Source organism: Rhinatrema bivittatum, chromosome 1 (genome assembly GCF_901001135.1).
Source record: "Rhinatrema bivittatum chromosome 1, aRhiBiv1.1, whole genome shotgun sequence".
Lineage (NCBI taxonomy): Eukaryota > Metazoa > Chordata > Amphibia > Gymnophiona > Rhinatrematidae > Rhinatrema > Rhinatrema bivittatum.
Window position 1 is genome coordinate 193,390,122 of NC_042615.1, and position 12,967 is coordinate 193,403,088.

Here is a 12,967-nt window from a genome sequence, read left to right on the forward strand (position 1 = left end):
TCCTGCTGTGTGTGTCCAGCGCACAGCGGTAGTTCACTGCTCAGCCGCCAGTGGGATGAGGTCCACCGGTGGCCTCATTGGCTCCCCCTGACCTCCCCTCAGTATACCACTTGCTCCGCCCCCTCATGTGCACCGGGCTTGCACGGCACACTGCAGGCGACACACTAAAGTGATGCGGGACATACTTTGGAAAGCTCTGCCTTAGAGGAAGGGGAATGTTCTTCATAGGGAGAAGAATTCTTGGTAATGAGAATATTCCCTAGAGAAGAACAGTCAGCCCTGTAATAACCACTTTTAAAATTTCAGGTGCTAGATTTGGGCACTTGATAGAATGAGATTTTGATTATGCAGGGAATTTGGAGGCCCCCTGATAACGTTCTCACTGTATCTGGTTTTAAAAAGCATATCAACACAATGATTCTCCTTCCAGGGAGAGTTAAAGGGAGATACAATCATGAGCAAGATACACCCCTTACTGCTAGAAGATAATTATCTTCTGAGAATGCCCACTGTTGTCTCCCTGGTCTCAGCAGTTAGCCACAAAACGACGGATCCAGTTGAAGGCGGGACAGCTTTGAAGGATCGTCAAGATAGAAAAAGTGAGGCAATTTTAAAACAATCATTTTCTTGTAATACCATGGCTCTTCAGGCCTTAATCTGTGGGGTTATGTAGCTCGAATTGTAATTTACTAAACCAGGCAACTCTTAAAAAGTGAAAAAAGAGATTGGCTAGAATGAGGTATAGCTTGCTTGGGGGATTCTATATATGACCTCATCGGAATTTGCCTCCTGGCTGCTTCCTGGGCTGTTGCCTCAGGGTGGCAGCCAGGAGGCTCCTTTGGCTGTGCACTTGGGATCTAGGACTACCTCCACCTTTTAGGGCTGATGAAAGCCACCTTAAATTTAGTTCCATGGACCAGAGTACACATGTGCCCACTGCAGCAGTCCCTTTTGTCCCAATGATACCCGAGTCAAGAGACTACAAGTCTTGCCTCCCAGTAATCTTGACAGTAGAAATGAGCCTGGGGTAATGCTCAACCTTCCAGCCTATCAAAAGGCATAGATGTGGACCTCTTTCTTGCATCACCATAACCATGGATGCTGGGAAGCCAGTTGCCTAGGGCAATTGATTCATGATACATGGTCAAAGAGATAAACATTGTCTATAAACAAATTACAAACAAGGACCATCAGATGAGCCCTGCTCTGTCCTTCCCTTGGTAAGAGGGAAGGTGATATGCTACTGCAATGACATTGCTAACAGTATTCTTATGTAAATGGGCAATGGGCCAATGGGCCACCTGCAGCCATACCTTAGCAATAAAAGTAGGCATGCTCTTCAGGTTGGTAGAGCAGAACATATGTCTAGAAAATAGCCACTGCTATTACTAGCAATGGTAACATGGAATAGACTTAGTTTTTGGGTACTTGCCAGGTTCTTTTGGCCTGGATTGGCCACTGTTGGAAACAGGATGCTGGGCTTGATGGACCCTTGGTCTGACCCAGTATGGCATGTTCTTATGTTCTTTGCACCAAACATTGCAGGAATTGAAAATGTGCAAGCCTATTTACTAAGCAGAAACAGGCTATATCCTGGGGAATGGCGACGCCGCTAAGATGCTTTTCAGGTAGTAGGACTGCACTGGGGGCATCCATTAGTGGACTTAATGGCGACTTGGGTGAATGGCAAGGCACAGATTCTTCAGTTGACAGAATAGATTTATCTTTGTCTATTTTTGTGGTGTGAAAAATAGGGAAAAGATAAAATCTCCACAAGGGTCCAGTGGAATAAATGCCCTGGTAAAACAGTGGCCAAAGGACAGCCTCTTATCCCAGGACAAGCAGGATGCTAGACCTCACATAGGGCTCCATCAGTGATGTCACCCATATCGCGGAAAATTTTGTCAAAGTTTCTAGAAGCTTTTGACTGGCATATTGAGCCCACTGAGCATGCCCAGCATGCCATGATTCCTCGAGCCACAGGGGTCTCCCTTCAGTCTTCGTTTTTCTGTGCTGCTTTTAGCATCGCGGAGCAGGAGCCCTGTGAATTTTTTTCTCACAATTCTGTCTAAAAATCAGATTAAAATTTCACTTTTTCTCATTCCCACATCAGGGTCTCTCTTCAACCACCGGTCGGTGAGTAGAATTTTTCTTGACTCCTTTTGAGTTTACAAAACGTTTAGTCAGATAACCACGACTGCCGTCGATGGATATCATGGCCACATGTTTTAAAAAATGTCCCAAATGTAATCGAATGATGTCAGTTACCGATCCACACCTTGAGTGTGTTCTTTGTTTGGGTCAGTCCCATGATGTCTCATCGTGCCCAAAATGTGCGGAAATGACTGCTAAAGGTTGAAAAGCACGTCGGGAAAAGATGGAACACCTTTTCCACATCCAGCTATTACCTTCCACATCGATGTCCACCCATTCGTCTCCAGCCGGAGAGTCAAAAAGGCTAATTATTAGAAAGCGTCGTCTGGAGGGCTCGGGGGACCGGTCATCACGACCCCCGTCCACGGCATTGACAAAGTTCAACGTCTGGCCTTGAAAAAGCCACAGAGCAACGTTTGAAACATCAACATTGGCATCGACATTCTTCAATTCCGGAAGTCTTGCTATCGCTGGAGCAGTCGAGAGCCAAGAGCCCTCGTCTAAAGGAGATACAGATGCCTTCGACACTGAGGCATTCCCCACCCCTCGGGGTGCCGGACATCGAGCCACCACAGGGCCCTGTGGTAGTGCCGATGACGCCTCCACCGCCGCCATGTATAGCTGCTCTGCCTGCATCAGCTATTACGGAGGAACTGAGCGGTTTCATCCGCCAGGCAGTGCAAGAAGCGCTCCAAGAACATCGACCATCGATGCCGATACCCTCACCGAAGCAGACACCATTATCGATGCCTGGGCCATCCCCAAAGACAAAGCAAACACCGATACCGGGACCAACACACAGGCGCCAATCCCAGTGCTGTTCCCGATGCTAGTACCCACGCTGGGGACTTCAGTGCAGCTGGACATTTCAATTTTTCAACCGCTTATGGATAAACTTGATGTCCTCATCGGTGCCATGCCATCACAACCTCTTCCTATTAAGCCTGCAGGGGTAGGAGATTTTTCTGATCAGTTCCCACTCGATGAACCTCAACCAGGATGTTCAGGACTATTCAGACCAGTGGTTCCATCAATTCCACCGAGGTCTTCTCCTACTTCTCCTTCCAAACATGTATCATACGACTCCTGGGAGGAGAAAAATACAGATTCTTCATCTGAAAGCTTCATGTCTGAGCCATCTCCTCCTGAAGGAAGGAAAAAGTCCCCATCAGAAGCCTTATCCTTCATAAAAGACATAGCAGACACAATCCCTTTTAAATTAGTGTCTGAGGAGGATACAAGACAGCAAACATTAAAGTCCTTCAATTTGTGGATCCACCCAAGGAAGTTCTAGCCACTCCTATCCATGAGGTCCTACTGGAGTTACAACATAGACTGTGGGAACATCCATGTTCCGTTCCGCCAGTCAGTAGGAGAATGGACACTACATATCTCATACAGCATCTCCCTGGGTACCAAAAGGCACAACTACCACACCAGTCAGTAGTGGTTGAGTCGGCTCAGAAAAAAATCTAAAAGGGTATGACCTCATTCGTCTACACCAGGGAAGGACCATTTCCTAGACTCCCTAGGAAGGAAAGTATACCAAGGAGCAATGCTGAACTCCAGAATAGCGTCTTTCCAACTCTACATGACGCAATACCAGAGGAATCTCTGAAAACAAATGCAGGAACTCACGGATTCCCTACCTCATCAATATCAAGATGCAGCTCAGGCAATTGTCCATAAAGGACTAGAAGCTGGAAAACATGAGGTCCATGCTGCTTACGACAGCTTCAAAACCTCTTTAAGGGTTGCTGCTTCTGGGATCAGTGCACGCCACTGAGCCTGGCTAAAAACCTCTGACCTCAGGCCTGAGGTACAAGATAAATTGGTGGACTTGCCCTGCGTGGGCGACAACCTGTTTGGGTCAAAGGTGCAGGACGCAGTGGCCCAACTTAAAGAACATACAGAGACACTGCGTCAATTATCTGCGGTACCACAAGACTTCCTCTTCAGTGTCCCGTCGCCAACCAAGGAAAGATACCAGAAAGCCGTACTACAAGCTGAGGAAATATTACCCACCGGCATCTAGGGGCGGATCTTCCCGTCCACAGCAGAGATCTCAACCCAGACAGCCTAGAACTACTAAGCCCCAACCACTAGCACAGACAGGCCCAGCTGCAGGTTTTTGAGGCAATGCAGAGAGCAAAAGCCATCTCCACAATTCCAATCCAAACATACCAGTAGGAGGTTGAGTCTTTCTACTACAACCATTGGTTTCAGATAACAGACCAATGGGTACTCTCAATAATATCACGAGGTTATCAACTCAATTTCCTATCAGTTCCAAAAGACTCTCCTCCAAAGCCTCTTTCGCTAAACGAAAATCACATCATTCATCTGCAAGCAGAATTATCCACCCTTCTGAGAGCCAGAGCCGTAGAACCAGTACCCCGGACTCAGCAGGGCAGAGAATTCTACTCCCGTTATTTCTTCATTCCAAAGAAAACGAGAGACCTATGTCCCATCCTAGACCTCAGAAATCTCAACAAATTTCTACGGAAAGAAAAATTCAGGATGGTCTCTTTAGGCACAATGCTTCCCCTTCTTCAAACAGGAGACTGGCTTTATTCTCTGGATCTACAAGACGCTTATGCTCACATTCCCATATTCCCTCCTCATCGCAAGTATCTGCATTTCCTGGTGGGTCAACAGCATTTCCAGTACAGGGTACTACGATTCGGATTTGCCTCAGCACCCAGAGTATTCACGAAATGCTTAGCAGTAGTAGCAGCACACTTACACAAAGAAAGTGTACACGTTTTTCCCATACCTGGACGACTGGCTCATATCAGAAGTCAATCTCAACAAGGAGCTCTTGCTTCTCTCAGACAACAGTCACTCTGCTCCACTCAATGGGTTTTCTTAAATTATCAAAAGTCCCATCTCACCCCATCTCACCTACTTCAATTCATCGGAGCAGAATTGAACACCATCCTATCAAGAGCTTTCCTACCCGAAGATTGGGTGGAAACGCTCTCCTTACTGGCAGACTCACTACGCTCGCAGAAACAGGCAACAGCTCATCAGTTTCTAACTTTACTAGGTCACATGGCCTCCACAGTTCATGTCACTCCTATGGCCAGATTAGCCATGCGAGTATCCCAGTGAACATTAGGATCACAATGGATACAAGCAATTCAACCACTGTCGTCTCTATTTCAAATCACCCACCAGCTACGTTCATCTCGCCTTTGGTGGGAAAACAGGAACAACTTGCGCAAAGGCCTACCTTTTCAACAACCAGTTCCACAGATAGCTCTAACTACAGATGCATCCACCTTAGGTTGGGGAGCTCACATAGCCAGGGTACTTGGACAAAACTCGAAGCAACATTTCAAATAAATTTCCTGGAACTTAGAGCTATACGTTATGCTCTACATGCGTTCAAGGACTGCCTTTCACACAAGACTGTTCTGATTCAAACGGACAACACAGTCGCCATGTGGTACCTGAAGAAACAGGGGGGTACGGGTTCGTATCTCCTTTGTCAAGAAGCCGCACAAATTTGGGACTGGGCCCTGACACACTCCATGTTTCTCCGGGCCACTTATCTAGCAGGCATGCACAATGTAATTGCAGATCATCTGTCGTCAGTTCCAACCTCACGAATGGTCTCTGCATCCCTTAGTAGTGACCAGGATATTTCAACATTGGGGACAACCAATTATAGACCTCTTTGCATCAGACCTGAATCACAAAGTGGACAGGTTCTGCTCTCTACACAAACAGAAACACTAGCCAGCCAAGGACACCTTTGCTCGCCCTTGGAACTCAGGTCTTCTATACGCGTATCCCCCGATACCGCTAATAGCCAAAACTCTAGTGAAGCTACAAGAAGACAAGGGGGGTCAATGATACTCATAGCCCCACATTGGCTTCGACAAATGTGGTTTCCCATACTTCTCGACCTATCAATCTCGGAGCCAATTCGCCTGGGCACAGCTCCCACTCTCATAACTCAGGACCAGGGCAGGTTGCGTCATCCCAACCTTCAGTCCCCATCTCTGACAGCCTGGATGTTGAAAGCTTGATCTTACAACCACTCAATCTTTCCACTAATGTCTCTCAAGTGCTTGTAGCTTCACGTAAACCCTCCACACGGAAGAATTATTCTTCGAAGTGGAAAAGATTCACCTTGTGGTGCACACAAAAAGACATCGACCCTTTTTCCTGCCCCACATCCTCTTTACTAGACTATTTATGGCACCTTTCAGGCTCTGGTCTCCAGACCTCGTCCATAAGAGTACACTTAAGTACAATCTCAGCTTACCATCATACAATAGGAGATGCACCAGTATCCGTTCAACCTCTTGTCAGTAGATTTATGAGAAGTTTAATTCACCTTAAACCACCAATACGGCCACCAATCACAGAATGGGACCTTAATGTAGCACTTACAAGACTCGTGCGTTCTCCTTTTGAACCCAGGAATTCCTGCGATGTTAAATTTCTCACGTGGGAAGACTATCTTCCTAATAGCCATTACATCTGTAGAAGGGTTAGTGAGTTAAAAGCACTTGTCACATACTCACCCTATACAAAATTCCTACATGACCAAGTGGTTCTCCATACACATCCAAAATTCCTTCCCAAGGTAGTTACGGAATTCCACTTGAACCAATCCATAGTCTTGCCCATATTCTTCCCAAGGCCTCACTCTAACCAAGGTGAAAGAGCTTTGCACACCTTGGACTGTAAACGTGCACTAGCATACTATTTAGACCGCACTGCAGTCCCCAGGAAATCTACTCAATTCTTTTTTGTTTTTGATCCAAACAAACCGGGTAATCCAGTGGGCAAACAAACTCTCTCCAATTGGCTAGCAGATTGTATAGAGTTCTGCTATGAAAAAGCAGGCCTTCCTCTCCAAAGACGAGTAAAGGCGCATTCAGTAAGAGCAATGTCAACCTCAGTAGCACACTATCGTTCAGTGCTAATTCTTGACATATGTAAAGCTGCAACATGGAGTTCTCTTCACACCTTTGCAGCTCATTACTGTTTGGAAAAAGAAGGATGACAAGATTCAGCCTACGAACAATCTGTTTTAAAGAACTTATTTCCAGGATAATCCCAACTCCTTCTACATCCAACCTGCTGTGATTTCAGGCTGCCTCATTTTCACCAACAATACTTCAGTGTTGCTTCACTACAAAATGACTCAGCCTATAGCTTGCTAATCACCCATATGTGAGGACTAGCATCCTGCTTGTCCTGGGATAAAGCAAAATTGCTTACCTTGTAATAGGTGTTATTCCAGGACAGCAGGATGTAGTCCTCACGAAACCCACCTGCCACCCCACGGAGTTGGGTCCGATACATTTTATTTTATTTTTGCTAACGCTTGTTGCTACATTTGAGACTGAAGGGAGACCCCTGTGGCTCGAGGAATCATGGTATGCTCAGTGTGCCAGTCAAAAGTTTCTAGAAACTTTGACAAAGTTTTCCGTGATAGGGCTCAGTCAGTGACATCACCCATATGTGAGGACTACATCCTGCTGTCCTGGGATAACACCTATTACAAGGTAAGCTATTTTGCTTTCTTCATGTTCCCACCCTGGCCTTTCATAGGCAAAACAAGAATAGAACATTCATAGATGGTGATTCTGATAGCTCCAGACTGGACGAGAAGGCCGGGTATGGGAACATAAGGCGGCTACTTGCAGGAACTCCACATCTTCCCAGGGGGGCATGGGCTTCTGTGGCAAGGCCCAGTATCACTGAAAGACTCTGCTCCAGTTTCTCTTACGGCTTGACCCTTGAAAGGGCATGTCTGGAGAAAAACGGCTAGTCTCTGCCACTCATCACAATGATATTGAAAGTCTCAAAAGGGTGTATATCATCACCTATTGACACTTATTTGAAAGTTTCTATCAGGACCATACAGTCTTCCTCTGGAAGGCAAATGTCTTGTACATCCTAAACTTACTCCAAAAAGATCTAGAGAAAGATCAAGCTTTAAATTCCTTGAAGGTGCTCGTAGTGGCTATATCTTGCTACAAAAAAGGCCCATCAAAAGGGACCGCAAGCAGCTGCACATCTGGACATAACCAGTTTCCTCAGAGGAGCTAAATGCTTCAGATCCCACTTTAGAGAAGTGATCCTGCAATGGGACCTCAACTTAGTGCTCAGGGCTCTAACAGACTCTCCCTTTGAATCTATGAAACAATTGTCTTTAAAACTGCCTTCCTGGTGTCCATTTGCTCTGCCAGCCTTATCTCTGAGATATGGGACCTGTCTTGTAGAGACCCCTACTTAGTGTTCTCACTAGACTGTCACCTTTCAACCAGGTCCTATCTTTTTTTGTCCAAAGTGATGTCTTCTTTTCACCTGAATCAGTCTATCCTTTCTAGCTTACCTGTAACATGTGCTCTCTGAGGACAACAGGATATTAGTCCTCACACATGAGTGATGTCATCAGATGGAGCCCTGATGCGGAAAACTTATGTCAAAGTTTTCTAAAACTTTGACTACACACGTGAGCCTTGGTGCGAATGGGGCCTGGGAAAGAATGTTGGCAGGATGATGGCTTTATTAAGGTGGAAGTTCATCACCACCTTAGGCAAGAACTTAGTGTGCATACACAAGACCCCTCTGTCATGATAAAACTTAGTGTAAGGTAGATAAGTCACTAAGGCCTGGAGCTCTCTGACCCTGCGCGCTGAGGTGACCGCCACCAAAAATATGACCTTCCAGGTTAGATATTTCAGGTCATATGTGTTTGGCTCGAAAGGAGCTTTCCTTAGCTGAGTTAACACCATGTTGAGGTCCCAAGACACAGCAGAAGGCCTTAAGGGAGGCTTCATTTGATGCAGGCTCTGCATGAATCATACAACTATAGACTACAGAGATGGGTGTACCATCTACACCGTGGTGGTATGCGCCAGTTACACTGAGATGAACTCTAACAAAGTTGGTCTTTAAATCAGCTTCTGTTAGGTGTAGTTGAGCAGATTTTTGTGTGGCAGGAGAACGAATCTAGGGGCCTCTGCTCACACCACACGGGAAACCTTCTCCACTTCAGTTATAGGACTTTCTAGTGGAAAGCTTTCTGGAAAGAACCAGGACCCAAGACACACCTTCTGAAAGATCAACTGGCTGCAGAATTAACTTCTCAGTATCCAGGCTGAGAGCGACAGGGTCTGGAGGTTGGGATGCCGCAGCCTTCCTTGATCTTGTGTGATGAGATCTGGGGAAGTCCCCAGGCTGATCGGTCTCCATTTGGATAAATCTGTAGGAGTTGAAAAGTGACCTGTCTAAGCCAATGAGGGGCTATGTCCTTGCAAAGCTTCAAGAGAGTCTTCTCCACTAAGGGAATCAAGAGGTTTCACATACAGAAGACCCTTGTCCCAATGATGGTCACGGGCGTCAAAGGCTGGTTTGCTGTCTGACTTGTACAGGGAGCAGAACCGAGGAACCTTCTGTTGCAGAGGGACATAATTAGAGCTACATCTGGGCTCCCCAGAGGCGGAATAGCCGATTTGCTACCAACAGTCCAGGGACCACTCGTGGGATCTGAAGGCTCGACTCTTGCTGTCTACTACCATATTCTCCGACCTGGCCAGGTACATTTCCCTGAGCACCGTCCCATAGGACAGGGCCCTCGTCCAGATCTGGACCGCTTTCTGACATAGGAGGTATGACCCTGTGCCTTCCTGCTTGTTGACATACCAGATGGCTACCTGGTTGTTGGTTTGGAGCAGGACAATTTTGTTGCATAGCCAAGCTCTGAAATCCATAGTGTGTACCTGATTGTCCGAAGCTCCAGGAACTTGAATTGATGAGTATTCCTGAGCGGATCAGAGACCCTGGGTGCTGAGCCCATCTCCATGAGCTTCCCACCCAGAGTGGACACATTCATGGTTAGGACACCTGGGCTAAGAGCTGCTTGAGTATTTCCCACATATAAGGACTGGTCTAGCAAGAGGATAAGGAAGGTAAAATGAAATTTCACCTTCCTTATTTCCTTTCCCTGAGTATTGTTAGACCAGTCCAAATCCCATCTTGGAAATACTGTGCTGCCAGAACCTAGTGTAGCCTAGAAGCTAGGCACTGTTGCTCCTACTTCTCTTCCTATCAATCCTTGTCACCTCTCTGGAGGTAGAACCTCCAGTTTCCCTCCAAATTTCCTTAGCACTGCAGAGAAAACCAATGGGGAAAATATGCAGGAAGAGAGAAAGATACATAAATTAAGGAAATTAACCGGTAAGATTAAATTTCACCCTACATGTCATTGCATGATATTCAGAAATCAACAACTGGAATATATTTTGTAGTGGCATTTATTATGTCTTGCTATTAACAGATGAAAAATATTTCACCTCAACTTTTTCTTTCAATTAAATTCATCTATGTTAAATATTTTGAGTAAGAATTTTAAGTCTGTGCAGGTTATTGGAGCATTAGGTTGACCTCATTTAAAAAGAAATAACTTTAATTATTTCAGCATTTAAAGGTTTTGAATGTTAAGACTATTACCTTTTTTAAATAGTCTACTGCTCACTTGGAAACAGTATTCCCCATTTAAAATGAGATCTCTTTATTTGCAGGTTTTGAAAGTATTTTAGAGGGGCTTTATGGACCAGGACTACGTAGAGACCTCAGTTTATTTGATGGTATGTGCATTTTATTTATTAACTTCAATTTGAAATTAATAGAATCATCTAAGTAACAGATTTGCAGAGAAAAATGAGCATGGATTAGTACAAAATTTGTCTACAATTAATAGAATCCAAACCACAATATAAGCAAGAATTTTTTCACAGAGGCAGGAAAATGGAAACAGCATTTCTTGGATATAACATTAATACAGATTAAAGGGCTAGATTGATTCTTCTCCTCTTAGGGAACTGCCATGGATATAAACAAGGACTCATCCAAAGGAGAACTTGCAGCATTTTTATAATTTATAACAGTGAACTAGGACAGTTTATAGAAAATATATCTTGCAGATGGTGTGAATTTTATTTTTAACTAGTAACATTTTTCCTTAAAGAAAATTAGACCTCACTACTATGTCAGTTATCAGGTATAGTTATCTGAGCTTTAATCTGGGCTGTCATTTCTTTGAAGACAAGCAGGTTCACCTAATTACACAAATGTTCACATGACTGCTCTGCACAGAACAGACAGATTCTCAAGACTACCTGGCCTTACTGGTCATGTGTGATAGTTCCCATGTTGCTGTAGTTGCATGGCTCCCTTCCTTCCTTTTTGTCTGCTGAAGACCATCGAACATGGATTTTTTTTCAGTGGCCCTGCTGCAATTTCTAGTCATCATTTTGCCTCTTCAGGCATTAACCTAAAAAAACCCCAAAAAACCCGGGGTCTCTCTAGTTGGGTTGCTTTGTTTTGGGGTTTTTTTAGTATTTCAGTTATATACAGGCAGTATCCAGGTAATTGCTTATGTGGATATCCACAAGATTACTGCAATTTACTTGCAAATTGTTGGTTAGAGCAACACAAGCTCAAACAAAATCCTACCAAATCCAAGACATGCTAGATTAGAAGGCTCCATAAATGAGTGATTTACCCCATCTCCACTGCTCTTTGGGAAAAAATGTGAATCCTAAAGAAGTGGTAGTGAGACTAGATGATCAGTTATCTGAGAGCCCAGATAAGAAAATAAATGCCATGCTGGGTCAGTCTAAGTTCCATCGCGCCCAGCATCCTGTCCCTGACAGTGACTAGTCAGGATCACAGATATCCAGCAGATCCCAAAAAGTAGGTCTGTTTCTTGTTACTCAGTTCCAGGGATAGCAGTAACTTTCTTTAGTTTACCTCGCTAGTGATATTTAATGGACTTCTCCTCTAGCAACTTGTCCAAATTTCTTTTAAAATCCACTATATTAGTCATCTTGACCATGTCCTCTAGGAACAGATTCCACAGCTTGATTGTGTGTTGAGTAAAATAGTACTTTCTATGATTTGTTTTAAATCTGTTGCTGATTAGTTTCATGGAGTATGTCCTTGTTTTAGTATAATTTCAAAGGGTAAATAACTATCTTTTTTTCACGTAGATAAGCAGCTGAATTAGCCATGCTGTATGGGTACGTCCTCTGTGCCACTAGGTGGCGGAGCTCTCTAAGACTAGCAAAGTCTTTTAGCTAGGTTCTCCCTCCCTCCTATATCCTGACAGGAATTACCTCAGGCTCCTCAGTCTAAATTTTTCCACGTTACAGTGTGCACGGAGCTCTCTAATTCTCCTAACTAAAAAAAAAATAATAATAATTTTGAAAGGATAAATCCATACAGCATTGCTAATCTGAAAATGTTATAACAAGGAACAAGAAAGAAGATTAAAAAAAAACCTTGCTTAACAGCCTTGCCCTTACAAGATTTTATTAACATCTCTGGGTATCTCTTCCCCCCCCCCCCCCCCCCAAGCTGACTACTGCCTTCATCTTTGTCTCCTCGGTTACCCTTCCGGGTTTTTCTGTGCTGGCACCAAGTAGAGACTGGGGGAGGGATGTTCTCGCAGCCACAGAGTTTACTCACTGGTCTGCTGAAGGAAACGGCATGAAAATCAACACCGGCGTCTGTGCTAGTGCCATGGTGCCGAAGCATCGACACGTGCGCCGGTGTGCAAACAGATTGAGCTTAGCTTAGGCGCGCCAGGTGCATTGACGCAAGTGCTGGAGCGCTGACTGCATCAATGCACGCGCTGAGGGCATCGCATGTGCTAGGACGCCGGCGCAGCGACGCACTAGCCTGCACACCGATGCGCTACATTCATGATACTGACGCGCCTTGGGCCTACCTGCCAACTTCGGCTCCCCACTCTATCCTCAAGCCGGAACATGGGCACCAG

The 12,967-nt window shown here is 45.0% G+C and overlaps 1 protein-coding gene across 5 annotated transcripts in view; it reads left to right on the forward strand.

Annotated features, from left to right (window-relative positions):
• Positions 1 to 12,967, forward strand: part of LCORL (ligand dependent nuclear receptor corepressor like) — a 374,618-nt gene that overhangs the window by 117,172 nt on the left and 244,479 nt on the right. For all 5 annotated transcript variants that reach the window (XR_003854676.1, XM_029590369.1, XM_029590404.1 and 2 more), the window contains one exon: positions 10,707 to 10,772. Coding sequence is in view for 4 of the 5 variants with exons in the window: in XM_029590369.1 (XP_029446229.1) it covers positions 10,707 to 10,772 (66 nt within the window). In the remaining variant the exon portion in view is untranslated. The remainder of the gene's footprint in view (positions 1 to 10,706; positions 10,773 to 12,967) is intronic.